Source organism: Pygocentrus nattereri, chromosome 3 (genome assembly GCF_015220715.1).
Source record: "Pygocentrus nattereri isolate fPygNat1 chromosome 3, fPygNat1.pri, whole genome shotgun sequence".
NCBI classification, from domain to species: domain Eukaryota; kingdom Metazoa; phylum Chordata; class Actinopteri; order Characiformes; family Serrasalmidae; genus Pygocentrus; species Pygocentrus nattereri.
The window spans coordinates 29,704,422-29,729,683 of NC_051213.1; the positions used below are offsets into that span (position 1 = coordinate 29,704,422).

Genomic DNA, 25,262 nt, shown 5'->3' on the forward strand with positions numbered 1-25,262 from the left:
AGAAGGGATAACAGGACACAGGTGGAAACACAGGTGGGAACAATCAGGGACAGGGTTATAAAACAAGGGGCTGGACTGGGGATCAAAACAAAGAAATCACGTGGACTAGACTAAAACACAACATGAACACATGGACAGGACTGGGAGGGGCCAATCGTGACACTCTGCTTAGCTCCAGCTTTCCTCGAAGCCAAAATGTTTTGTCTTAGTAATGTCATTTTGTTGTAGTTTTGTAGTAGACATGGTTTTGATTTAGCTTTTGTGTTTTTTGAAAAGTGGCATTTTAATTTCAATTTTATTTTTATCCGTTAACAGTTGCTAGTTTTCATTTTAGTAATTATTTTTAGTTAACTATAAGAACCCTTCTGTCATTAAGGATGGAGGTTTTAAAAAACAGCTGGATAGGAGATGGATAGTAAAATGAAGTGACGGTGGAGAACGGAGAGTGTATCCAACCATCTTAGATGCTAATTGTGAGACCCATGTCACTAAGTTCAAACTTGAAGATTTCACCTTCACTGCAATAAAAGGTCTGACCTCAGTACTTTTGGATGACGCTGGTCTCCAGCTCTCCAGCTCATGATTTTTTTTTTTATCAATTTTTCACTTAATTAAGAAATAAATACAGATAGTCAGGTGGTCATAAATTCATTAAAAAAGTGTGTTAGTCCAACATCTTATTCCAAAACTATAGACATTAATATGGAGTCTGTTCCACCTTTCCTGCCGTAACAGCCTCTTCTGGAGAGGCTTTCCACTAGATTTTGAAACATGGCTGCTAGATTCACTTCCATTCAGCCACAAGAGCACCAGAGGTTGGACACCGATGTTGGGTGGTAAGGCCTGTCTCTCCGCCCTGTTTCAACTGACGCCAGGGGGCTGTTGGTGTTGAGGTGCAGACTAGTCAAGTTCTTCCACTTTAAACTCAGCAGAGCTTTTCTTTATGGACTTAATGAGGAATCAGACTACAGGAAGTGCTAGGTATGAAAGCAGCAGGGTTTGTGCCTTCCCCCACAGTCAAAGCTGTAGGCTAGTGATACTCTAGTCAGGCTGCATGCCCCCTGGCTCTTCCCTATTGACACACTTCATTAAATAAACGCTGTTGAAATACCTCCACTAAAGCATTTCTTTATAGGATTAGACCTGCACAAACAACTCTTTAGCAAAAGGCTCTGGGTCTAACCATGCTACCTCCCTCCTCTGACTGACCACTGAGCATTGTCATCAGCAGACGAACAACTAATGGCTGACCTTGCAGCTGTGGCTCCATGACTTGTCCTCCAATTGCATGCCTCTCAGATGCTGCTGTAGGTCTGAGTCCCCTGCCATTTAAAAGACACCATTCGGGCTTACAAGCAGGTCCATGACTCTTACAGAGGAACTGCACTGCATGTGTGACCAAAAGTGAAAAAAGGAATAGACATTGAAGTTCTACACCGAACATCAAGTGAACCAGAAATGGAAACTATGCACAACAGTGGAAAAAGCAAGACCAAATGGAGAGATTAAAAGCAGTAATTGAACAAAACAACCTTATAGGAAAGTGACGGAATCCTGTTGGAGGTTAAGTGAAAAGAACTCTGAAGACCCAGGTAACTCATTTCATGCTTGATTGATTAATTCCTGTTTTAAAACATTACCTGAAATTTGCACTGGATTTTTAATTTGCACATTGCATCACATAGAAGGCAAAGGTGTGTCATCATGTTGTGAACGACTTAAATTTATGATTCGAGTGATGAAAGAAATAAGCCGTATCTTGTACCTTTATGATGCATTCTCAAGGCACATCAGTAGAACAGAATTAAAAATGGTAAATGAATTTGGATACGTGCACTATGTGCTGAACAGAGGGAAACAGTGATTAAACAGTAATGACAATGCAGAAATGCAATCATGTAGCAACAGTAACGACAACAATCTGCATCCAGGAGTACTTCAATTGACTGCAGATTTTGTTTTTCAGTTTTCCCTTTCACTTCACCAAGGAAACAGGCACCTGGAGACATCATGAAGGCTTTGCTTGTATCTTTGTTGGGGCTGCGTCTCGTCATGGGAACAGGGTAAACATCTACATTTTTAGTGATTATTATTATTTTTTTTTAACTTTATTTTTATTGGATGTAGACAGTGGACATGGGAGAAAGGGGCCAAAAAAACAACAACAACAGAAAAGGCAGATCGGAAAAAGTCAGGAACCCTTATAAAAATGTTGAAATGCTTTCCACATACATGCATATATAAAGAAAAAGAGTTACACTGTGCTATATATCTTTTGTCCTCAGCAAGGTTACATAGCTGCAAATTTTCAATGTTGGTGGATCATTAGCAATTACAGAGTGGTAAGAAGGGGAGGGGGGACCCTCATACACACACATACACACACATATGTGTGGTCAGAATACAAGCAGCATTACATGAGCAGGTATATCATGTCAGAGCCAAGTATGATGTCCAGTTTCTCCAATATTTTTCACATCTGTTAGAGGCATGTCTCAATGAAAATCATTCTCTCCATAGCATAAATCTCCTCAATTATTTCTACCCATTCAGAGAGTGTTGGGGATTCTGTGCTTAGCCATTTCCTAGTTATTGCTTTTTTACTACCTGCTAATAAAATCTGTAACAAGTATCTATCCTGTTTTCTCAATTCAGCTGGTATGTTTCCCAAGTAAATGACACTGAAATCAAAATCAAGTCCAAAATTAAATATTGCTCTGATCTCCTTTACCACCTTTACCCAGTAAGTAGAAATGTTTGGACATTCCCAAAAAATATGAAAATGACCAGCAGACATATTACCACACATTCTCCAACACTGACCATGTATTGGATTGTTACTTTGTAATTTTTTAATATTCAGGGTTATAAAACATCTTTTTGTTTTGTGTAAAAATGTTTTTCCAAGTAAATTCCCTCCAAAGACCTGAGCTACAGGTAGTAGACAATATCCTACATATGTTTAGCCAGTCGTCCTCAGATAATTTTATACTAGCCTCTTTCTCCCATCTTGACTTAATGTACATTGAGGAAAGACCCTTTTCCAGCTGTAGAGACGAGTAAATTCTTGAAATTAATCCTCGGTTGGTGTTCCATTTATATGAGTCGATAAATATCTTAATTAAAGTCATTCCTTTTTCTCCCACCGTTTTAATGTTCTTGTCCATTTAAGATCTCATTTGAAAATATCTAAAGAAATCATGTTTCTCCCAATTATATTTTTTTGTAAGTTGTTGAAAGGTATTTAGACCTTTTTCGGCAGATATTGTGCAGTATGAAGTTATGCCTTTATTCATCCAATATTTAAATCTGGCATCCAGTTTAGCTGGTGTGAATTCTGTGTCATATGTTATCCAACGTAAACTTCGTACATTTCTTTCAAATTCTGGATCTTTAATTTCTTTATACCAAATATTTAGAGGGACACTTTATCTAGATGTTCCTTTAAAAGATTCTTATCACCTAGTATAGATGGCAAGGGTATATTCAATTGGCTTTGTTCTAAATCTTTCCATTTTGCGTCATCTTCCGGGTCACACCAACATACCATAAAGCGTAACTGTGCCGCTCTGTAATAGTCTTCTAAGCAAGGTAAGGCCATTCCACCCCGTTCCCTGGGTAACTGTAATGTCTGTAGTCTAATTCTTGGTTTTTGTTTTCCCCAAATAAAGGTTGAGATCATTCTTTTCCACTCATGAAACTGTTTGAGAGGTACCTCCACAGGTAATGATTGAAAAAGAAAGAGCAGCCTAGGTAATATATTCATTTTTACAGCATCTATTCAGTTGGACATACTCATTGGCAACAATGACCAACGGTTTAAGTCTGTTTTGATTTCAACTGTTAGTGGGGTTTAGTTATGCATATAAATACCAGATAGGCCCTTAGGTTTTTGCACACCTAGATATTTAATTATTGTACATTCCCATTTAAATATTTGCCTTTTGTGAACTTTTACCTGTGGATTATAGTTAAAAGTAAGAATTTGAGTTTTATGTAAATTTAGTTTATAGCCTGAATATGTGTTAAGTCTCCATAGGGTCTCTTTGGGTTTGTTGTCTAAATGTAGTGTTATATATACACCTGCATGGTCAGAGATGTCCCTTACCCCTATATCACAACTCTGAATCCTGTGTTTCTCTGAATTACACATAAAGAAATAATCAATTCTTGTGTAAACAGAATGCGCATGGGAAAAAAAGTACAGTGTATCCCTCCAGATATCTACCAAACCAGGTTCTTTGAGCAATTTATGTTGCGTCAGGGTTAATTGTTCTTGTTCTACTTGAAGAATCGAATGAGGGGTGTAGATGGATATTCCAATCACCCCGCATATCAGCACCCCTGATGTTTCCAAAGATATCATGTTAAAAATCTTCTTAATCAACTGTTTATCACTGCCTGGTGGTCTGTATACATTCAGCAGTGTAATTTCTTTATGATCAAGAAATCCTTTAACCATTATGTAACACCCCTCTTTGTCAGTCATTTGTGAGGAAAACTGGAAATGTATTCTGTTTGATATAAGTATAGCTACCCCTCTTGTATGGTTCTTTTCAAAAGAAGAGTAATATAGGTTCTTAAACCCCATTTTCCGCAGCTTCCTATGTTCACTATTTGAAAGGTGTGTCTCTTGCCAGAAAATGATGTCTTGCTTTTCTTTTTTCGTTTTAGATATTGCCTTACTTCTTTTGATAGGATTATGTAGCCCATTCACATTGAGAGAAATGACTTTATATTGTTGATGCTGCATTTCACTTCAAAAAAGAAAAACTCTTTACCTAAATATTTAAATATCACAGGGGAACCTGAGCAATGAATCTGCCTAAAAACCAAAAGGAAACTCAACAAACATGTACAAACATTCATATTTAACCATGGTGACCTCCCTCTCTGAAGTGTAAACTCAACTTCTAGGTTAGGAAGGGAAGCCCTTAAAACTAAAGGAGCCGTACCTGGTGCGACCAGATATTTCTGATCATTTAGGATCAGAGCAGTGCACATAAAACGCAAACATCAATTTCCAGACATACGGTCGGTTCCAAGGCTTAGGCTTACAACAGGAAATTCTCTCGTATCTTTTATATATCATAACAAAAAATTACTAATTACTATTACCAGACTTTTCTTATATTCCTCTCTCTCTCTCTCTTTTCCTTTTTCTTGGAAGCCACTCAGTCCATCATGTTGGGGAGTTGTGTCGCCGCGGTGACGAAATCCTCTTAGCTTCTCCTGAAAGTGCATCAAACGAGCTTCGCGGTGTGGACGTGATGTTCCGCTCGCAGCTTCCCATGAAAGTTATCTCATTCTCGTTGTAATAGTGCCTGGAAAATACCGTTCATTTCCTGAGAATTCCGGGGGGGGGGTAATCTTACACCACAGAGGCTTGTTTGAACATCTCTTTCTTTTTCCAGGCAGATCGGAGAACCAGATCTTTTGTTTTATACTCCTGGAAACAGACCACTATAGACCTTGGGTTGGAACCTTGTTTTGGTTTAGGTCCAAGGGACCGGTGGCAGCGCTGTACAGCGAGGGTGGCGTTGGGAAGAGAGAACTCTGTTGTGCTAAACTTTTCCAGAAATTCCTCCATATTGTCTCCCTCCGCAATTCCGTGTGTTCGTATGTTATTTCTGCGTGAACGCGCCTCCAGCTCTGTTAGCTGAGCTCGGGGATCCTCTTGGAGCTCTAAAACACGAGAGGGCACCTGCTTAACTTCGGCGCTCCACTCTTCCACTTCAGCTACTCGCCGCTCCGTCTCCTCAACTCTGCCAGTTACTTCTTTCAGGTCAGACCCGGTAGAGTTCAGCTTCTGGTTGACTTCTTCTCTAAAGTCTACCAGTTCCTTTTTCAACAGTCCCACCGTTCCGCCAAGCTCCTTTTTCACGTCCGAACGAATCCCCCGTATCTCGCTAATGATATTAGCTTGGATAGCTTCCATAGCTTCATGCCCGGTCAGGTTGCTAGCGTCGTTGCTGGCTTCTTCGTTTTCATTCGAGGGTTTATCCTCCATCTTAATATTTTGTTGCAGATTTCCTCTTGTCTTTCTTTTATGTCCCCCTTCCATGGCACAAAACACAACTTGTCGACTTCAAGGCTCAGTATTTATTTAAGGGGGAATAAGACCGTCTGGGAGCCTCAAGCATAAGCTGCTACTTGTGTCTGCGCCATACCTGAAGTCCCTTTAGTGATTAGCTAAAAAACACAAATAAAAATAAATTTATGGACAAGTCATAAAACTATATACACAAAGCCCAAGATGTCTCCACAAGATTGTTCATCATAGTAGTACTGTAGAGATATCAGTTAATATTACATGCCAACTGTATGAATGCTAATCATGATAGTAGTGATGTTCAGTGATACAAACGAGGAGAAAACACACTGCAATATTAAAGAGTTTCCAAACACTCTTCCAGCTTGAATGGTTATTCAGTTTATATGGGTCATTAAGCTCTTATTATTTGTACAGTTCTTTGCCTGTGTTCAACCAGGACACACTCGTTCTTGTTTTGGACTGAAATAATTGTGCCACATTGTGTTTTAGCATTAATTTCACTCTCCCAAAATTAAGAAACTGAAGAATTAGGATGTTTGTTTAACACCATAAGCTTTTAAAGAGGATCTCAATCTTAAATAAAAAAAGAAGTGGAAACTGAGGAGAAGTGAATCATCTTAAAACTAGTCAATATATCAAATATTTCTCATTATAACAATGTTGTATGCACATTTAAATGTTAATTAAATCTTTCTTCACATTTGTGCTTGTGTTATGGCAAAACAGTAAAGTTTGAAGATTTTTTGTCTCGGCTTTCGAAATGACAATAAGTGGACACCTCGTCTACAGTGAACACACTTAAATATGCACATTTTAGCGCAGTGTTTGTTTATTTGTTAAATTTACCATATTGAGAGGAAAATAACCATGACATAGAAAGTGTCCTATAACTTTTACAGAGGCCACATTTTATGTTTATTTTGTCTAATGTGTTTAATTCAACAAATTACCATTAACTGTGCATTTAAATGTGTGAAGTGCAGGGTGCACAAACATCCTCTACTGGCATAATATGAAAACACCATTTAACTGGATAAAAATCTAGTAAAAATCTAGAACAGGTAAAAAAAAAAATACAGGTGGAGGCCACAATATTTCTAGACCTGTGAAAAACATTGATCGCAAGGTGCCCTTGTGACATATTGTAGGTGTCTGAACCTCCAGTTTTAGTTTCGCTGTGATTTTTGTTCCCTAAAACCCATAAAGATGAGCATTAAATGGTGTCATAATGACTGTAAGTGGTTCTTATGTACAACAGAGGACTGAACTTTGTGAATTTTGCAGGTTGTGATTTAAAATGTGGCAAGTAGTGTGATTAAATGAAAGCATGCATCCCTTGATATTGCATAATCAAGAGTCCTGTCTGTTGTGTGGGTGGATAGTTTTGTAAAAAATTGTTGTGAAATATATTTTTGGTATTGGGCAAAAATCTTTTTTTTATTATTTGTGGCTAAGATTATTATAAAAAAAGCTCAGTGATAATGTAGGTTTTAATAGTACGCTATAATTTCTAAATCATTTTAAATCTACCTCTAATACATTTGTAATGCACAAATCTCAGCACTCTGAAGATCATTAGATTCAGCAAATATCCATCAGTACTGATTAGTTGCTATTTTAGTTAGCTTTTTTTTTTTGGTCTGATAATGTCTGATTGTTTTAAGATAAGTGGTAGTAGATAAATCAGCTTGCTCAACTTGTATACAAAACAGGCTTCCTTTGACTTCCCCTCATAATAAATGCCAAAGACAACTGTGAAAACTGCTACGATGTACTGTACTTCGACAGAAACTAACTTCTGCTTTTGAACGTTAGTCACTGGTGTGAACACTCTGTGGAGGACAAACTGGAGAATATAATCACCCCCCGCTTGCAGCTTGAAGTGCAGTGCTCTGAGGTGTACCAGTACAACACACAGGGCTGGAGGCTGGATGTGGACAGAATGCGCCACACACACGGCGGTGACGATGGCATTGCTCTGTATTACAAAAGACAAGGTCCCAAGGCTTCCTGCTATTTGTTCAAGTGAGGAAAATGATCACATTCAAACCATTTTGGACATTCTTTGCTCGTTTGAAAGATTTTAAAAAAAATTGTTTTATTCAGGCACATCCAAAAGTTTGAACACCCCTAGTTATTGAAACATTTACACATGACTGACTAAAAATGTTTGTTGTAGACCTGCAAACGTCGTGACTGAACGAGTGAACAGGACAGTACGGGCCTGCTGTGAAGGCTGGGGTGGTCCTCACTGCACACAGGGTAAGAGACCATGTTTAACAGTGTAAACATCATCATACTGTAAACATTAGGTGGACATATATTTCAAGTGTTTTTACACTATAAAAAAGTGGAACAGGACGCAAGTTGTTTTCAATAGTTTTTGAGCCTTGAACTAATGTAAAATATCACTTTTTTTCATGCTAACTATTCTTGCAAATGTTTCATTCAATGTATGTATTTGAGTTAAATCAAACCAGTTGAACTGTTTAACACATTAAATATTTTTTGTATTAGGTTTGTATTTTGTTATGAACTGACAATTTAATTGATCAAACCTTTTTAAAAACGCGTATATTGGCTTTGAAAACTGAGCATTAGAGCTTATGAGGTCAAGAGAAACATTGACTGGGCGAGCATGTGTGACTGTCATTGCAATACTGTATATGGATGCAGAGTTCTAGGAGATTTCTGCCTTTACTACAACATGTTCCAGTCTTTTCTAGTTATTTTCTTTCTTTTTCTGCTCTTTATTTCCTCTTTGTTTCTGATTTCATCTTCACTTACTTGGCTGCTGATCACTTCTGTTTGAGCATAGTTGTTTAATTAAATGGTTTAAATTGGCACTCTGTTTCTCATCCCCCCAAAATAAACAGTAACTGTATATTAAAATAAATAAATAAAAAAAATATATAATATGTATATTAAAAAAAAAATATGAAAAGACGAAAACAGGACTTGTGTACCCTGCCCGGAACAGGGTTACCGGGGCCCCACCCTGGAGCCAGGCCTGGGAGAGGGGCTCGCCAGCGAGCGTCTGGTGGCCGGGCATTTACTCATGGTGCCCGGCCGGGCCCAGCCCGAAGGAGTTACATGAGTCCCCCCTCTCATCGACCCACCACCAATGGGAGGGGCAGTAGTAGGGGTTCGGTGCGTTGTGGATCGGGCAGTGTCCGAAGGCGTGGGCCTTGGCGTTCTGATCCTCGGTTGCTGAAACTGGCTTTTGGAAATAGGAACGTTACCTCACTGGCGGGGAAGGAGCCTGAGTTGGTGCGCGAGGTTGAGAGATACCGGCTAGATATAGTCGGGCTCACCTCAACACACAGCTTGGGCTCTGGGTCCAATCTCCTTGAGAGGGGCTGGACTTTATTCTTTTCTGGAGTTGCCCATGGTGAGAGGCGGCGGGCAGGTGTGGGCTTTTTCATAGCCCCTCGACTTGGTGCCTGTATGTTGGGGTTTTCTCCGGTGGACGAGAGGGTAGCTTCCCTACGCCTTCGGGTTGGGGAACGGGTCCTGACTGTTGTCTGTGCTTATGCACCGAACAGCAGTTCAGAGTACCCAGCCTTCCTAGAGTCCTTGGGAAGGGTGCTTGAAAGTGCTCCTCCTGGAGACTCTATTGTCCTACTGGGGGACTTCAACGCTCACGTGGGCAATGACAGTGAGACCTGGAGGGGTGTGATTGGGAGGAATGGCCTCTCTGATCTGAACCCGAGTGGTGTTCAGTTTTTGGACTTCTGCGCAAACCACAGTTTGTCCATCACGAACACCATGTTTGAACACAAGGATGTCCATAAGTGCACATGGCACCAGGACACCCTAGGCCGCAGTTCAATGAGTGACTATGTAGTCGTGTCATCGGACTTGCGGCCATGTGTTTTTGACACTCGGGTAAAGAGAGGAGCTGAGCTGTCAACTGATCACCACCTGGTGGTGAGTTGGATCAGGTGGTGGGGGAAGATGCCGGTCAGACCAGGCAAGCCCAAACGCATAGTGAGGGTTTGCTGGGAATGTCTAGCAGAAGAACCTGTCAGATTGATCTTCAACTCACACCTCCGTCAGAACTTTGACCAGATATTTTGACAGGACATTGACTCAGAATGGGCCATGTTCCGTTCCTCCATTGCTGAAGCGGCTGACTGTAGCTGTGGCCGTAAGGTAGTTGGTGCCTGTCGGGGCGGTAATCCTCGAACCAGGTGGTGGACACCCCAGGTGAGAGATGCCGTCAAGCTGAAGAAGGAGTCCTACCGGGCAGGTATCGACAGGCCAAGCAATCTGCGGCTTCAGTTGTTGCCAAGGCAAAAACCCGTGTATGGGAGGAGTTTGGTGAGGCCTTGGAAACTGACTTTAAGTCGGCTCCGAAAAGATTCTGGCAAACCGTCAGGCGACTCAGAAGGGGAAAGCAGTGTGCCACTAGCACTGTATATAGTGGAGATGGTGTGCTGCTGACTTCGACTGAAGACGTCATTGGGCGGTGGAAGGAATACTTTGAGGACCTTCTCAATCCCACCGACACGTTCTCCAGTGAGGAGGCTGAGTCTGGGGACATGGGAATAGGCTTGTCCATTACTGAGGCCGAAGTCGCTAAGGTAGTTAAGAAGCTCCTTGGTGGCAAGGCTCCAGGGGTGGATGAGATCCGCCCTGAGTTCCTCAAGGCTCTGGATGTTGTGGGGCTGTCTTGGCTGACACGCCTTTTCAACATTGCGTGGACATCGGGGGCGGTGCCACTGGATTGGCAGACTGGGGTGGTGGTGCCTCTTTTTAAAAAAGGGGACCGGAGGGTGTGTTCCAACTACAGGGGAATCACACTCCTCAGCCTCCCTGGCAAGGTCTATGCAGGGGTACTGGAGAAGAGAGTCCGGCTTATAGTCGAACCTCGGATTCAGGAGGAACAGTGCGGGTTCTGCCCTGGTCGTGGAACACTGGACCAACTCTTCACCCTCTCCAGGATTCTGGAGGGTTCATGGGAGTTTGCCCAACCAGCCCACATGTGCTTTGTGGATCTGGAGAAGGCATTCGACTGTGTTCCCCGGGGTATTCTGTGGGAGGTGCTTCGGGAGTACGGGGTACATGGCTCTTTGCTACGAGCCATTCAGGCCCTGTACAAACAAAGCTGGAGTTTGGTTCGCATAGCCGGCAGTAAGTCAGACTCGTTCCCAGTGAGAGTTGGACTCCGTCAGGGCTGCCCTTTGTCACTGATTCTATTCATAATTTTTATGGATAGAATTTCTAGGCTCAGTCAAGGGATGGAGGGTGTCCGGTTTGGTGACCTCAGGGTCACATCACTGCTGTTTGCAGATGATGTGGTCCTATTGGGGACATCAGGCCGCGAACTTCAGCTTTCGCTGGATCGGTTTGCAGCCGAGTGTGAAGCGGCTGGGATGAGAATCAGTACCTCTAAATCCGAGACCATGGTTCTCAGGCGGAAAAGGGTGGAGAGCCCTCTCTGGGTCGGGGATAGGCTCTTGCCTCAAGTGGAGGAGTTCAAGTATCTCGGGGTCTTGTTCACGAGTGATGGTACAAGGGAGCGGGAGATTGACAGGCGGATTGGTGCTGGGTCAGCAGTGATGCGGGCTCTTTACCGGTCTGTTGTGGTAAAGAAAGAGCTGAGCCATAAGGCAAGGCTCTCGATTTACCGGTCGATCTACGTTCCCACCCTCACCTATGGTCATGAGCTTTGGGTAATGACCGAAAGAATAAGATCGCGAATACAAGCGGCCGAAAAGAGTTTCCTCCGCAGGGTGTCTGGACCCTCCCTTAGAGATAGGGTGAGAAGTTCAGTCATCCGGGAGGGACTCGGAGTAGAGCCGCTGCTTCTTCACGTCGAGAGGAGCCAGCTGAGGTGGTTCGGGCATCTGGTTAGGATGCCTCCTGGACGCCTCCCTCGGGAGGTGTCACAGGCGAGTCCACCTGGGAGGAGACCCCGGGGAAGACCCAGGACACGCTGGCGCGACTATATCGCCCAGCTGGCCTGGGACCGCCTCGGAATCCCCCTTGGAGATCTGGTGGAAGTGGCTGGGGAAAGGGAGGTCTGGGCTTCATTGCTTAGGATGCTGCCCCCGCGACCCGAACCCCGGACAAGCAGAAGATAATGGATGGATGGATGGATGTATATTAAAATGTGCAGAAGTATGCAATGTCATTTTTTCATACAGCCATTTTGTTACTTTTCTCTTTGTCTCTTTTAGGAGTGAGTTTTCGGGGGCTGTGTTTCTCGACGTGGAATTGTGAAGAGTTCCCTGGTGTTCAGAACTCCTCGCTTATGTCTCTGGAGCAATGCTGTGGTAGCCTGTGGGGTCTAAGTTGGAAAAATGCTTCTGATCAGACTTGCCTTTCTTGCTCCTACACACTCTTGCCAGGTTTGTGGGTTCTTTTGGCATTAAAAAATCATTTCAGGTGAGATCTCATAGAATCATGTTGCGTTCTGAAGAATTCAAACCATAACTTAACGAGGGGGCTGGAGAAGTGAAGTTTATTCATTTGCATGCAGGTACCAGACACCTAGCCAGCCTGTAAGACACTGGGCTGATGCAGTTTTATTACATGGACACAGTACTGAATATAGTGACATATAACACAAGACTAAACACATTACAGAGCAGTACATTTATACATTGCCCCCTTAGAACACACTCTAAAACGTAAGTTCTCACAGTGTAATCAATTTATCCTCTCCTCTTACCCCTTTCTATACATCCTAAAGACGGATCTCTTTCCCTTCAGTTCAAGCACAGGCAAATGGGGATATAAAGTGTTGCCATGTTCATAAGGAACATCTCCACTGGTGTAGTTTAGTCGTTAAGCACTTAATGTAATTTGAGTTAAGAGTAAATAACAATAGCTACTATTTTATAGCTATGAACTATAAAGTTGTAATTAGTATTGCCAACTCATATACGGCCAGTCAACAATCCGGGAGCTATCAGCATCTGAATTATAACAGGCAGCTCTATTTGACTTCAGACATCTAATAATAGGCAATGTCCAGTTATCATCACTTATACCATCTGCCATCATTTGCTCTTATTCTCATGGTTTCAGAAGTGGAATGATCTGTACATAAAGCTTGCGTAGAAATATTAGACATTGGCATCACATGAAAGCAGTGATACAAGGCATGACAAACAAACATCACGTCCTAAGATATGATTTTGTGCTCACAGAATGGTCTTATTCCCTTTTTGTTAAATGTTGTTTCTTTATCATACAGCTTGTTGCAGTGGTAGCCATCTTCTTGATGTGTCCAAACAGCTTGCAGGGCAGAGTCAGGGGACCTAGATAGGCTTTGATGTCAGTACTTCGACCACTAATCAGGAACCTGTCTCATGTCCTGTTTCTTCGTCCCTGTCTCAGATCTGCTCTGGCATGTTCTAAAACCAAAAACATAGACACAGCGGCAGTATCATGTTCTTCTAACACAAATCATTTCGTATATCCTTGTGTAAAGGTTTGGTTTAGCACTTGTCATGGATACCTTCTTTCCCTACCAAACATGGGCCTCTGGTGGGAGTAAGGGGGATTGGGAAACTCTTTACTCTGAAATGCTAAAATTAGGTTTCGGCTTTACTGTCATATGCAAACGTTTGTACGCTATGTACAAATGACATGGCAAATATTGTAAATAAGGTATTTGTCTGCAGATTATTGTACAAAAGCCTAAGACAGGCAGTAATTACCAACAGGCTACTGGCATTTTGGGCCAAAGTGAGAGGCCAGTTTAGTCAGCTAAACTAAAATCTACTAAATACTCTGATGCATATCAATACAGGTGTCGTAATTAACATACTGTATGCTGGATAATCCCCTATTTGGCTCACATGCTTTTCTGCATGAAAGCCTGTTTCTGCAAAGTAGGAGAAAAGAAGAGGGTTGTATATGTCTGTTTCAGGATTAAACTGTGCAGGGTTAGGATGGAACAGAATACATTTCAGAATTTACATTTTGTGAAGGCAGTACCTGGAATACACTTACCTTTTAGGAGAATACTTTTAGAATACTTACCAACTAAATAAAAAAACATACAATCTTCAAAAGAAACACCATCACTGCTTATTTATTTATTAAGTATTCTAGAATCATGCAAATGTGCTCACCAGACAAATTTTAAAGAAGATCCAAATGAATGGTTTCCTTACAAACATTGAAGTTCCTGCTAAAGCCTGAGTAGACTGATAAACCAATGTGAAGAGTCAGTTATTAATCTCAGTGTTACTGAGCTCTTTTGAAGGATGATCAAACCTCCTCAGCCTCCTTAGTAGTGGAAAAGCTTGTGAGTGAGAGAAGAAAAAGTTTAACATTTTCAAAGTAACAGCAAGTAACAGAGTGACTTTTTTTTTTTTTTTTTTTTTTTTTTATACAGATTTTCCTCTGTGCCTTACAAGGATGTGTTATAAATGTATTCTAAATGTATTCTGAAAATCTTATTTTTTTATGTATTGTTATGGAATACATTACTGAAGATGTTTATGACAGTGTTTTCAGTCATTACTACTTTTTCTAGTACTTTTTTTAGTTAATATTTCACAGTCTCACCAACTGTGACACTGTTACATATTAACCCAAAACAATGGCTTAATATATCTAAAAAGATACAGAATCTGAATAATGATCAAGTGGAAAACCTAATAGCTACTTATCGAGAAGGTAGGTGATTGTTTTAACATAATAAATAGTTGTTTTGAGAAAGTAAGATGTTATTTTGACATAAGATGTCAGAAATACAAAAAAATAAGTACTCACTGTCAAAGACTATAAATATATGATTTTGCCATTAAGTTTAATAAAAAAAAAGCCCTGTCAAAAAATTTAGGCAATGCAAGTATTAGGAAATAAAAGTCCAAAATACATTCACCAACTGTTCTTCAGAAGAAATTAGTTTTTAAAACCCACTTACGCAGTTTTAACAAATATTTTGACATTTACTAATGTTTTCTTATTTGGAATTTGTTCTTAGGTAATAACAGACTATACACACACTCAAGTGTGAACAGTTCTGTTGTTTAATAACACAGCAAGAATCTGACATAGACTCTTTTTAGGACCTTTCTCAAAAACAAACATTGTATTTGTTCTGTGTCCTCAGATTCTCAGTCCCCACCCCTGCTTCATGGGGGTATCCTTGGTGGGCTTCGAGACCCCAAGGCCTCTGCGACTTGCATGAGCTGGGGTGGAGCACATTATCGCTCCTTCGACAGGAAGCACTTCCATTTCCAGGGTGGCTGCACCTACGTGCTGGCCTCCTCCACTGATGGTACCTGGGCTGTCTACATCAGCACTGTGTGTGATGGCAGAGGGCACTGCAGTAAGGTACAGCACATGCACATTCTACCAGTTATGGCTGCACTGGTCCTCAGTACACATTTTTAGCACCGGAGATGCTCAACATAGTAACTGAAACCATGAAAAACAAACAGACAAAGTACATACTGCATTATTACAAAGCTCATTTTTGTAAATGTAGAGTAGAAAATCAGAAATGAGATTCTACTTGCGAGGCTGCTCACTCCACCCACTCCAATCATACTCTTTTTTTTTTATGCAAGAACCAAACAAAAATGTATTCTTAATTAATCTGGATAAACAGTATAAGAAGCTATCTGGTCTCTCTTTGCTTCTTGACAAATTATATTTAAAAAGATTAAACTAAAAATACACGTGTGACGGGGAGCGAGGAGGCAGACGCACGTGCTGAGATAGGCAAGATTTATTAAGTGCAAATCCAAAATCAGGGTCGAGACTGTCCAGTCAATGAGCCAACACGGATAGATCAGGGACCAGACATGACATAAACCAGAATCAAACAAACAACACCAGTACAACCAACACAGCATATAACACCAACAACACAGACAGAGATTCAAACAAAGACCAGTCACCAGACTGGGGAAAACACAGGGCTTAAATACATAAGGGTAACAAGGGACAGGTGCAAACACAGGTGGAGACCATCAGGGGTGGAGTCATGAAACGAGGGGGCAGGACTAGAAAACCAAAACAAACGCACATGGACAGGACTGGGAGGGGCCAATCGTGACGTTGTCCATCAAATCTGGTCTTCTGTCTGCAGCAAATTAATTTTTAATACTATTTGCTCATTTAAAGGTTTTTTTACCTTGTTTTTTATGGTTTGCATCTTCTGCACTTATCCACTGTTGCATGAAACAAAATAGTAAACAATAGCTCAATTTTCTTTTTTCTATGTTTATTGCAGCAGTTTCAGGTGCAAACTATACACACTCTGCCCATGTGTTATGCATAAAACTAGTACAAACAAGTTTAAATAATTAAAGGTAAAATAATTTGTCAGTTCTGTTTGACTTGTATTAAATTGAACAAGTACTAAACCAAGATTTTTTTTCATATACATATTTAGCTTTTTTGGGAATATATGTCCATTTTAAATATGATGCCTGCAACATGTTCCAAAAAAGTTGGGACCAGACCATGTTTCCCACTGTGTTACATCACCTTTCCTTATTAACTTAATAATTATTTTATTCCTCAGCATGACTGTGTCACCTCACCTGATGAAGTCCTTATTTTTAAATCACTTTTGTCACCACTTTTTTGGGATGTGTTGTGGGCATCAGTTTCAAAATGAGTGTGTATTTACCGAAAAAAGGAGCTGATAAGATAAAAACATTAAATATGTGCTTTGTACTGTTTTTGTTCAAAAATAGGTAAAAGTGGGTTCACAAATCACTACTCTACTACTGTACCATCTGTAATGAGCCCTCATTGTACAGTAGTTTGTTTTGATTCATATCAGTACATGAATGCATATTTGTATTTATATTTGACATTTTGTTTTGTATCTTATTAACTGTTAGCTTATTAATTTTGTATCTTATTAACAGCTCTCTTATTTACTTTTAGGCACTGCGGATGATGTTGGGACTTGACCTAGTGTCTATTCATAAGAGCAACATGTCTCTCAATGGCCTCATTTTACCACAGGGTGAACCTTTCTTTCAAAACGGTACACATTTCTGTCTCCATGTTTCATTCTGAACAAGGTTCTAATGTTCCTGTTGTATTGCTTATCTAATTATTGTGCCTTAAGTGCTGTCAGATACGACTGGCCCTTCATAAGTACAGTCATAAAATGTGCGTCTGCATTTACGCCCAGCACATCATCAGTTACCTTTGCTTCATGACATTAGCTGTGTGAAGTGGTCACTTGACCAGATTTTCCCAGTGATAAGGACTTTCCCAGAAGCATGGTTCATAGCTGAGAGAGCCTAACTTGCATATGTTAATGAATCTCTTGCCTCTTTATATTTTAAAGATGTTTCTTAAAATTATGATAAAGTCAGACAGCATAGAAATGTTGTCTAAAACAGACTTAGGTTGCTTCAGGTGAAGAGGTAAAGTAAATGGGTAGGGGTCAAAGTGAATATTGTGCATTGTAAAATGATCTCCTACTTCATTTTTTTGTGTTGCAGGTTATTTCATGGTGATCAATGTTAGAGGTATTAAAGAGTATTGCAGAGTAGTGATCTGTGAGTCTGTGAGATCAGACATTCTTGATCGCCCAGCTTCCCTGGGATCCTATACAGTGGGGTAAAAAGTATTTAGTCAGCCATTGATTGTGCAAGTTCTCCTACTTAGAAAGACGAGAGAGGTCTGTAATTTTCATCATGTACACTTTTTAATTTTCATCAGGTACACTTCAGCTATGAGAGACAAAATGAGAGAGAAAAATCCAGGAAATCACATTGTAGGAGTTTTAAACCCACAAACAAGCAAGATTTCTGGCTCTCACAGACCTGTAACTTCTTCTTTAAGAAGCTCTTCTGTCCTCCACTCGTTACCTGTATTAATGGCACCTGTTTGACCTCGTTATCTGTATAAAAAGACACCTGTCCACAGCCTCAAACAGTCAGACTCCAAACTTAACCATGTCCAAGACCAAAGAGCTGTCAAAGGACACCAGGAAGAAATTGTAGCCCTGCACCAGGCTGGGAAGAGTGACTCTACAATAGGCAAGCAGGTTGGTGTGAATAAATCAACTGTGGGAGCAATTGTAGGAAAATGGAAGACATACAAGACCATTGATAATCTCCCTCGATCTGGGGTCCACGCAAGATCTCATCCCGTGGGGTCAAAATGATCATGAGAATGGTGGGCAAAAATCCCAGAACTACACGGAGGGACCTGATGAATGACCTGCAGAGAGCTGGGACCAAAGTAGCAAAGGCTATCCTCAGTAACACACTACGCCAAGAGGGACTCGCATCCTGCAGTGCCAGGTATGTCCCCCTGCTTAAGCCAGTACATGTCCAGGCCCGTCTGAAGTTTGCCAGACAGCATATGAATGATCCAGAAGAGGACTGGGATAATATCATGTGGTCAGATGAAATCAAAATAGAACTTTTTGGTAAAAACTCAACTTGTCGTTTCTGGAGGAAGAAGAATGCTGAGTTGCATCCATACCTACTGTGAAGCATGGGGGTGGAAACATCAGGCCTTGGAGCTGTTTTTCTGCAAAGGGGACAGGACGACTGATCCGTGTTAAGGGAAGAATGAACGGGGCCATGTATCGTGAGATTTTAAGCCAAAACCTCCTTCCATCAGTGAGAGCATTGAAGATGGAATGTGGCTGGGTCTTCCAGCATGACAATGATCCCAAACACACTACTGGGGCAACAAAGGAGTGGCTCCATAAAAAGCATTTCAAGGTCCTGGAGTGGCCTAGCCAGTCTCCAAACCTCAACCCCATAGAATATATGTGGAGTGAGTTGAAAGTCCATGTTGCCCAGCGACAGCCACAAAACATCACTGCTTTAAGAGGAGATCTGCAGGAGGAATGGGCCAAAATACCAGCTACAATGTGTGCAAACCTGGTGAAGACTTGCAGGAAACGTTTGACCTCTGTCATTGCCAACAAAGGTTATGTTACAAAGTATTGAGTTGAACTTTTGTTATTGACTAAATACTTATTTTCCACCATAATTTACAAATAAATTCTTTAAAAATCCTACAATGTGATTTCCTGGATTTTTTTTTTCTCATTTTGTTTCTCATAGTTGAAGTGTACCTATGATGAAAATTACAGACCTCTCTCATCTTTCTAAGTAGGAGAATTTGCACAATCAGTGGCTGAATAAATATTGCCCCACTGTATGTGCACAAAGTGCTTGCTAGTTGTGCATAGTCTTGTCATGAGTCTTGAATAGGCAATTTCTGTTTTGTGACTTTGCCATTACAGCTGTACTGTGGCTATAATGTGTTCCTGTTTATACTGTTTGATTTTCTTCCTTTCTTAAGTGATTCATTTAATAAGAGATCAAGCTGTTGTTTTAAAGATGCTCAGACTGGATTTCATAATAAGTGGATTTAAGCAATGCGGCTTAGTTACGCTCACAAACAGATGGCTTTGATTTCTGCGAACCGTGGAGCTTCCTCTGACAGATTTCTCAGCTGGATTGTTATTTTTCTCTGAACTGTTTGTTTTCCCTCTCATCCCAGACAGCATCTCAGACCATGCTATGAAACTGCTGTGATTATTACACAAATGATTTGAATAAATTGTATATATTTAATGTCTTGCAGAGTGGAATTTGTTCAACATTAATAAATGAATGATATGCTGTACTTCTTGTGTCATTTTTCCATAGGAGTGAGTGTTCACTGGCTGGGAGATTTTGTTTTTGTGGAGAGCGGATTGGGGGTCAGAATCAAGTTCGACTTGGGCAACACTGTGTATCTAACGGTTACCGCAGAACACTTTGCTGCCACAAGAGGGCTTTGTGGAGTATACAACAGCAATGCAGACGGTAAGGGATTTCTTCAGAGAGAAAGCATTTATGATTTGTTTCGTTTTCTGTCTTTTTGTCTTTCTTTTTGTTCTTGATGATCCTACTATAGCTGTTATTTTTGTTGTCGTCTTTGTTTCTTTTTCTTCTTGCTCTTCTACTGTTGCATTTCTCATCCATCTATTTTTGTGAAATAAGAGTTTCTCATTTCATCAATCCTCATTATCTTTGGACCAGTTGCTACATCATGATATGTAAAAATGAAACCTTTAAATACACATGAGCCTCATATTCACAGCCCTGTCCAGCAAAAAAGAAACTTCACATAAAATCCTTGCACTATTTTCTTATTTCAGATATCCATTTAATTAACATTAATTACATATTAGTATTTCTGCTAGCACATTTCTGCATGCCTGAGAGCTTTTTGTTAGAGCTTCTAGCATCATTTTTAAAATGGCAGATGTTGAGCACAATACTTGATTAAGATTACAGTTAGCACTAGAATGTTTTTCAAAATTTGTCCTGAGGAATGAGGTGGAGCTGAGTTCAAAAGGCTCTATTTCAGGGGTGGCCAACCTTTCAGACACCAAGAACCAGAACAAAATGTTCAGTACTACTAGGAGCCACAGGCTATATGTATACAAACATTTATAGTTTTTAAACCCATTTTCCCACCTGTCATGCAGATGAGTTTAGTGGGACTTCTGGCACTCTTTGTTTTCCACAATCCGTTTCAAATCTGGTTTGTATTCAGTTGTTGCTACTCAAAGCAGTTCTTTCACATGTGTAGCAGTAAGAACAGAGCAATGATTTCATATGTTTCAGGGTGGAAAATACTGATTCACAAACATAGGTTGAGCCAAACATTGACAGGAGCTTCAGTGCAGCTTGTATTACATTGGGATACTTCTCCACAGGCACGATTTTCCAAAATTCCACGCTTGCCTCACTCAGAACAGACCTGAGTCTGTCATCTTCAAAAAGTTCAATCATTTACATTTGATATGTAGCTTCATCTGTCACCAATGGGGCTTTCAAACAGTTCTGTTGCAGATTTTCAAGAAGCGTTGCATAGTGTGCAGTTCTCCGTTTTAGGACCTTTGCTGCTTGGGTACATGCATTTGACACAGACTGGAAATGTGTTAGTTCTCCCTTTTTAAGATGAGTTTTAAACCGCTTGAGTTTGATAACAAATGCAAATACTGACTGCACTAGATCAGGTAGCATCTCTAATTTCCCCTGGAGATCAATGTTCAGTCTGTCTAAGTGGTGCAGCATGTCCACCAGAAAAGCCCGATCTAAAATCCACTGGGGATCAGAAAGCTCAGGATAGTCTTTGTGTTTTTCTTCCAGGAACAACTGCACTTGGTTCAAGAGATCAAAAGTTCATTTCTCAGGATCAGAGTATAACTGTGTCTCAGTTGCACTTTTAATGTCTGATATTCTGTGTTCGACTGTATGGAGCTCTGATACCATTTGTTTCAAATGTTCGTTTTCTGGAGATAAGATTGGGGCAGTCGTGGGCTGGAGGTTAGGGATCTGGCCCTGTGACCGGAAGGTTGCCGGTTCAATCCCCAGGGCCGACAGTCCATGACTGAGGTGTCCTTGAGCAAGACACCTAACCCCCAACTGCTCCCCTGGCAACGCTGCCATGTTTTGGCGGGTAGATAGCTAGTAGCCTGGCTCAGCGCGTGGTTCTGCTGCGACGTTCTCCTTGCAGGGTGAGGGGCGGGAGAGTAGCATCACCGTGGCAACAGACTTTCGCTTCTTCATGCATGCTACAAGTATGTATGTATATATATATAATTGTAAATAGAAGAGTGCACATGTGCAGGCAAAGAGCCACGGGTTGGCCACCCCTGCTCTATTTAATCGGACGGTCTGTCTGATATGCTGACTAATACAAAGATTAAATCTGTATATTTCTTTGAGTGGGGTAACTCTCTCTTGGGCAATCAGTTCTTCTTGGACAATCAGTGTGTTTGGCAGCTTTTATGTACACACATGAAAATAATTGGTGCACTACAGGAAAATAAAACATTTATTTTCATTTCATTGCAGTGTACATGCCTTTGAGTGTGATGATCTCTCACTACTGCTCTTTTAGTTTTATCCTCTTTTCTGTGTCTATGCAGATGACTTCATTAGTAGAAGTGGAAGCATGTCACAGTACGCGGCCAGCTTTGGAAACTCATGGCGTGTTCCAGATCAACAGACAGAGGTACATTGTGCAAACTGTACCATTTCACTTAGGATGAGTTACTGCTTTCAGAGACAAGCATGAACATGGATGATAATTTCCAGTAGTTGAGTTCCATAGTAGATGAGTTCCATAGGCCCACTGCTGTCAGTCATTTTCAGGAATTGGCTGTAGTAGTAAAAAAAAATGTACGGATGCAAACAAGGAGTTATAGGAAAATGACTCTCTATTTGGTTATATAAAAATTTCACCATAAACTTTAGGTGTATGTATGAAATGCATTTAAACAAATGTGTGTAATCTCTGTTCTGATTGTCCACCGTGTATTTTGGCATGTTCAAAAAGCAGTTTACAATCATGGACAAGGTCCTGCATTCTTTTGGTCTTGACAGGGTTGCAGTGATGCAGCTGAGTTGGGCCACAGCTGTGATATCACAGGGGATGTGAGACTGCGTAGAGGTGCAGAATCAACATGTCATCAACTCAAGGAGAGCCCATTTTCACACTGCCATTATCGGGTGAGACACACACACACACACACACACACACACTACTGTACTAAACAGAAGGTGTTAGGAAAATTCCAGAGACAAACTTCACATTTCTCAGTTTTAATCTCTGCAATTTACACTATAGTTAAAAACATCTTCCGTTTTAAACTGGATCCTGAAAGTAATGTTTGTCCTTTATGCTGTGTTCAGGTGGACCCAGGTCCCTATGTTGATACCTGCCTATATGTGTACTGCAGTCTTGGGGATAGTGAGAGAGAAGCGGCTGTGTGTGACACGCTAGCTAGCTATGCTCGCGAGTGTGCTCAGCAACATGTCATCTTCAGCTGGAGGCGTCCTGATCTGTGTGGTATGTCACTTCTTTTAAAGCAGTGTTCACAACACTTCCCTTGAAAATCTTATCCACCTCTTCCAGTAAATCAGTGTCTACAGAAGACCTCAGGTGGATGAGGTGTGGTAGATTTTCACTGTCAATATGTATTTCAAGAGAACATTAGGAGTTCTCAATTCAACAAATGTTCTTCTTAATCCTTTCAGCTCTCAGCTTATTGTGAATGAAAAAATTAAAGATCAGGGATCAGAATCTGGAAAAATAGCAAAAACATTTAACAGTTTTTTTTTTACAGTATTTAGAGTGTTCAGTCTAAAGAAATCTGCATTTTCTTGGATGCTGGTTTCATTTTCTGATTCTCACAATAAAAGTAATCTAAAATGCTTTCAATGATGTTGAGAGCTGGGCACTAGCAGCTTTAATTTACACCTTTTCTTTTTGTGCATTTCCTTTTCTCATTGCCTGCTGTGAGTTGGTCAGACATCCAGAAAAAACATCCAGTTTGAGTTTATAGGCTTATAATAAAGTTGTTTTAACAACAGATATCTTCATTGTAAGATTAGCTGTTATTTGCTCTGCCTTTCTTTCTTTGTTTCTTTGTTTATTTGTTTGTTTGTTTGTTTCTTTCCTTCTTTCTTTCTTTCTTCCTTTCTTCCTTCCTTTCTTCCTTCCTTCTCTGTAGAGCGAGTGTGTCCTGGAGGTCAGCGCTTTTCGGACTGTGTGTCCTCTTGTCCCCCCAGCTGTACCTCTGCTTTCCCTCCTGCCTCAGGGCAGTGCCGGGAGGAGTGTGTGGGGGGTTGTGAGTGCCCCCCTGGGCTTTATCTGCATGGGGGGAAATGCTTGCAGAAGGATGATTGCCCCTGCTTCCACAGGCGACACGCATACCAGGAGGGAGACACTGTAAAACAGAAATGTAACACCTGGTGAGTGCAGTGGGCAGTAGTACACATCCTGACATGTTGTCGATTTACTGTGTCTAGGGTGATCAGTCGTATTCAAGAACAGTTCACTTACAGCAAAGACCACATTAGATGCAGACACTAAAAAAGGTGCATTGCATTTACATTATTCACATGCAACTGATGATTGCACATGAATAACATGTTATACCTTATTGATCCTACAAGTGAAATTAATAATTTTGCTGTGTAACTATGTCCATTCTGGGAGCAGGAGAGTGTTGCTAGCAGAGCAGTGATATTGGACCAGTGGGGGTTTAAGTACTTTAGGTACCGGCAGGAACACCCAGTGAGTCCAGGGATACATACCCGTAACTGTCTGGTTGCTGCCTCACCTCTCCTACCACTCGGCTACGGGCACACCCCACTCTGGCTGCTTAATGTCCGCACAATTGCAACGCAATTAACATCAGTTCTAGAGGGTAATGAAATTGGTCTACAGTTTTTCAGCTACTTTGTCAACTCTCTTCTTTCCCTCTGCCTCTCTTTTCCATAGTGTGTGTAAGGGAGGCCAGTGGCAGTGTTCTGTAGAAAAGTGTGCGGCTCAGTGCAGTATTACTGGAGCGATGCACATCTCCACATTCGATAAGAAGAGGTATAACCTCCAAGCTGGTCAATGTCAGTTCACAGCTGTTGAGGTAAGACATACACTGCTCAAAAAAATAAAGGGAACACTTAAACAACACAATATAACTCCAAGTAAATCAAACTTCTGTGAAAAATCAAACTGTCCACTTAGGAAGCAACACTGATTAATAATCAATTTCACATGCTGTTGTGCAAATGGAATAGACAACAGGTGGAAATTATTGGCAATTAGCAAGACACACTCAATAAAGGAGTGGTTCTGCAGGTGGGGACCACAGACCACTTCTCAGTACCTTTCTGCTTTCTGGCTGATGTTTTGGTCACTTTTGAATGTTGGTGGTGCTTTCACACTCGTGGTAGCATGAGACGGACTCTACAACCCACACAAGTGGCTCAGGTAGTGCAGCTCATCCAGGATAGCACATCAATGCGAGCTGTGGCAAGAAGGTTTGCTGTGTCTGTCAGCTTAGTGTCCAGAGGCTATAGGCGCTACCAGGAGACGTGGAGGAGGCCGTAGGAGGGCAACAACCCAGCAGCAGGACCGCTACCTCCGCTTTTGTGCAAGGAGGAACAGGAGGAGCACTGCCAGAGCCCTGCAAAATGACCTCCAGCCGGCCACAAATGCGCATGTGTCTGCACAAATAGTTAGAAACCGACTCCATGAGGATGGTATGAGGGCCCAACGTCCACAGATGGGGGTTGTGCTCACAGCCCAACACCGTGCAGGACGCTTGGCATTTGCCAGAGAACACCAGGATTGGCAAATTCGCCACTGGCGCCCTGTGCTCTTCACAGATGAAAGCAGGTTCACACTGAGCACATGTGACAGACGTGACAGAGTCTGGAGACGCCGTGGAGAGCGA

The 25,262-nt window shown here is 41.3% G+C and overlaps 1 protein-coding gene across 1 annotated transcript in view; it reads left to right on the forward strand.

The window, feature by feature from the left end:
• Positions 1-1,305: 1,305 nt before the first annotated feature.
• The window catches only part of scospondin (subcommissural organ spondin), a 128,063-nt gene continuing 104,106 nt past the window's right edge, over positions 1,306-25,262 (forward strand). The window contains exons 1-13 of the mRNA XM_037537369.1: positions 1,306-1,592; positions 1,967-2,063; positions 7,871-8,080; positions 8,235-8,317; positions 12,241-12,411; positions 15,135-15,358; positions 16,928-17,030; positions 19,672-19,830; positions 21,948-22,033; positions 22,405-22,530; positions 22,714-22,870; positions 23,535-23,775; positions 24,308-24,449. Coding sequence (XP_037393266.1) covers positions 2,011-2,063; positions 7,871-8,080; positions 8,235-8,317; positions 12,241-12,411; positions 15,135-15,358; positions 16,928-17,030; positions 19,672-19,830; positions 21,948-22,033; positions 22,405-22,530; positions 22,714-22,870; positions 23,535-23,775; positions 24,308-24,449 — 1,755 coding nt within the window. The 5' untranslated portion in view covers positions 1,306-1,592; positions 1,967-2,010. The remainder of the gene's footprint in view (positions 1,593-1,966; positions 2,064-7,870; positions 8,081-8,234; positions 8,318-12,240; positions 12,412-15,134; positions 15,359-16,927; positions 17,031-19,671; positions 19,831-21,947; positions 22,034-22,404; positions 22,531-22,713; positions 22,871-23,534; positions 23,776-24,307; positions 24,450-25,262) is intronic.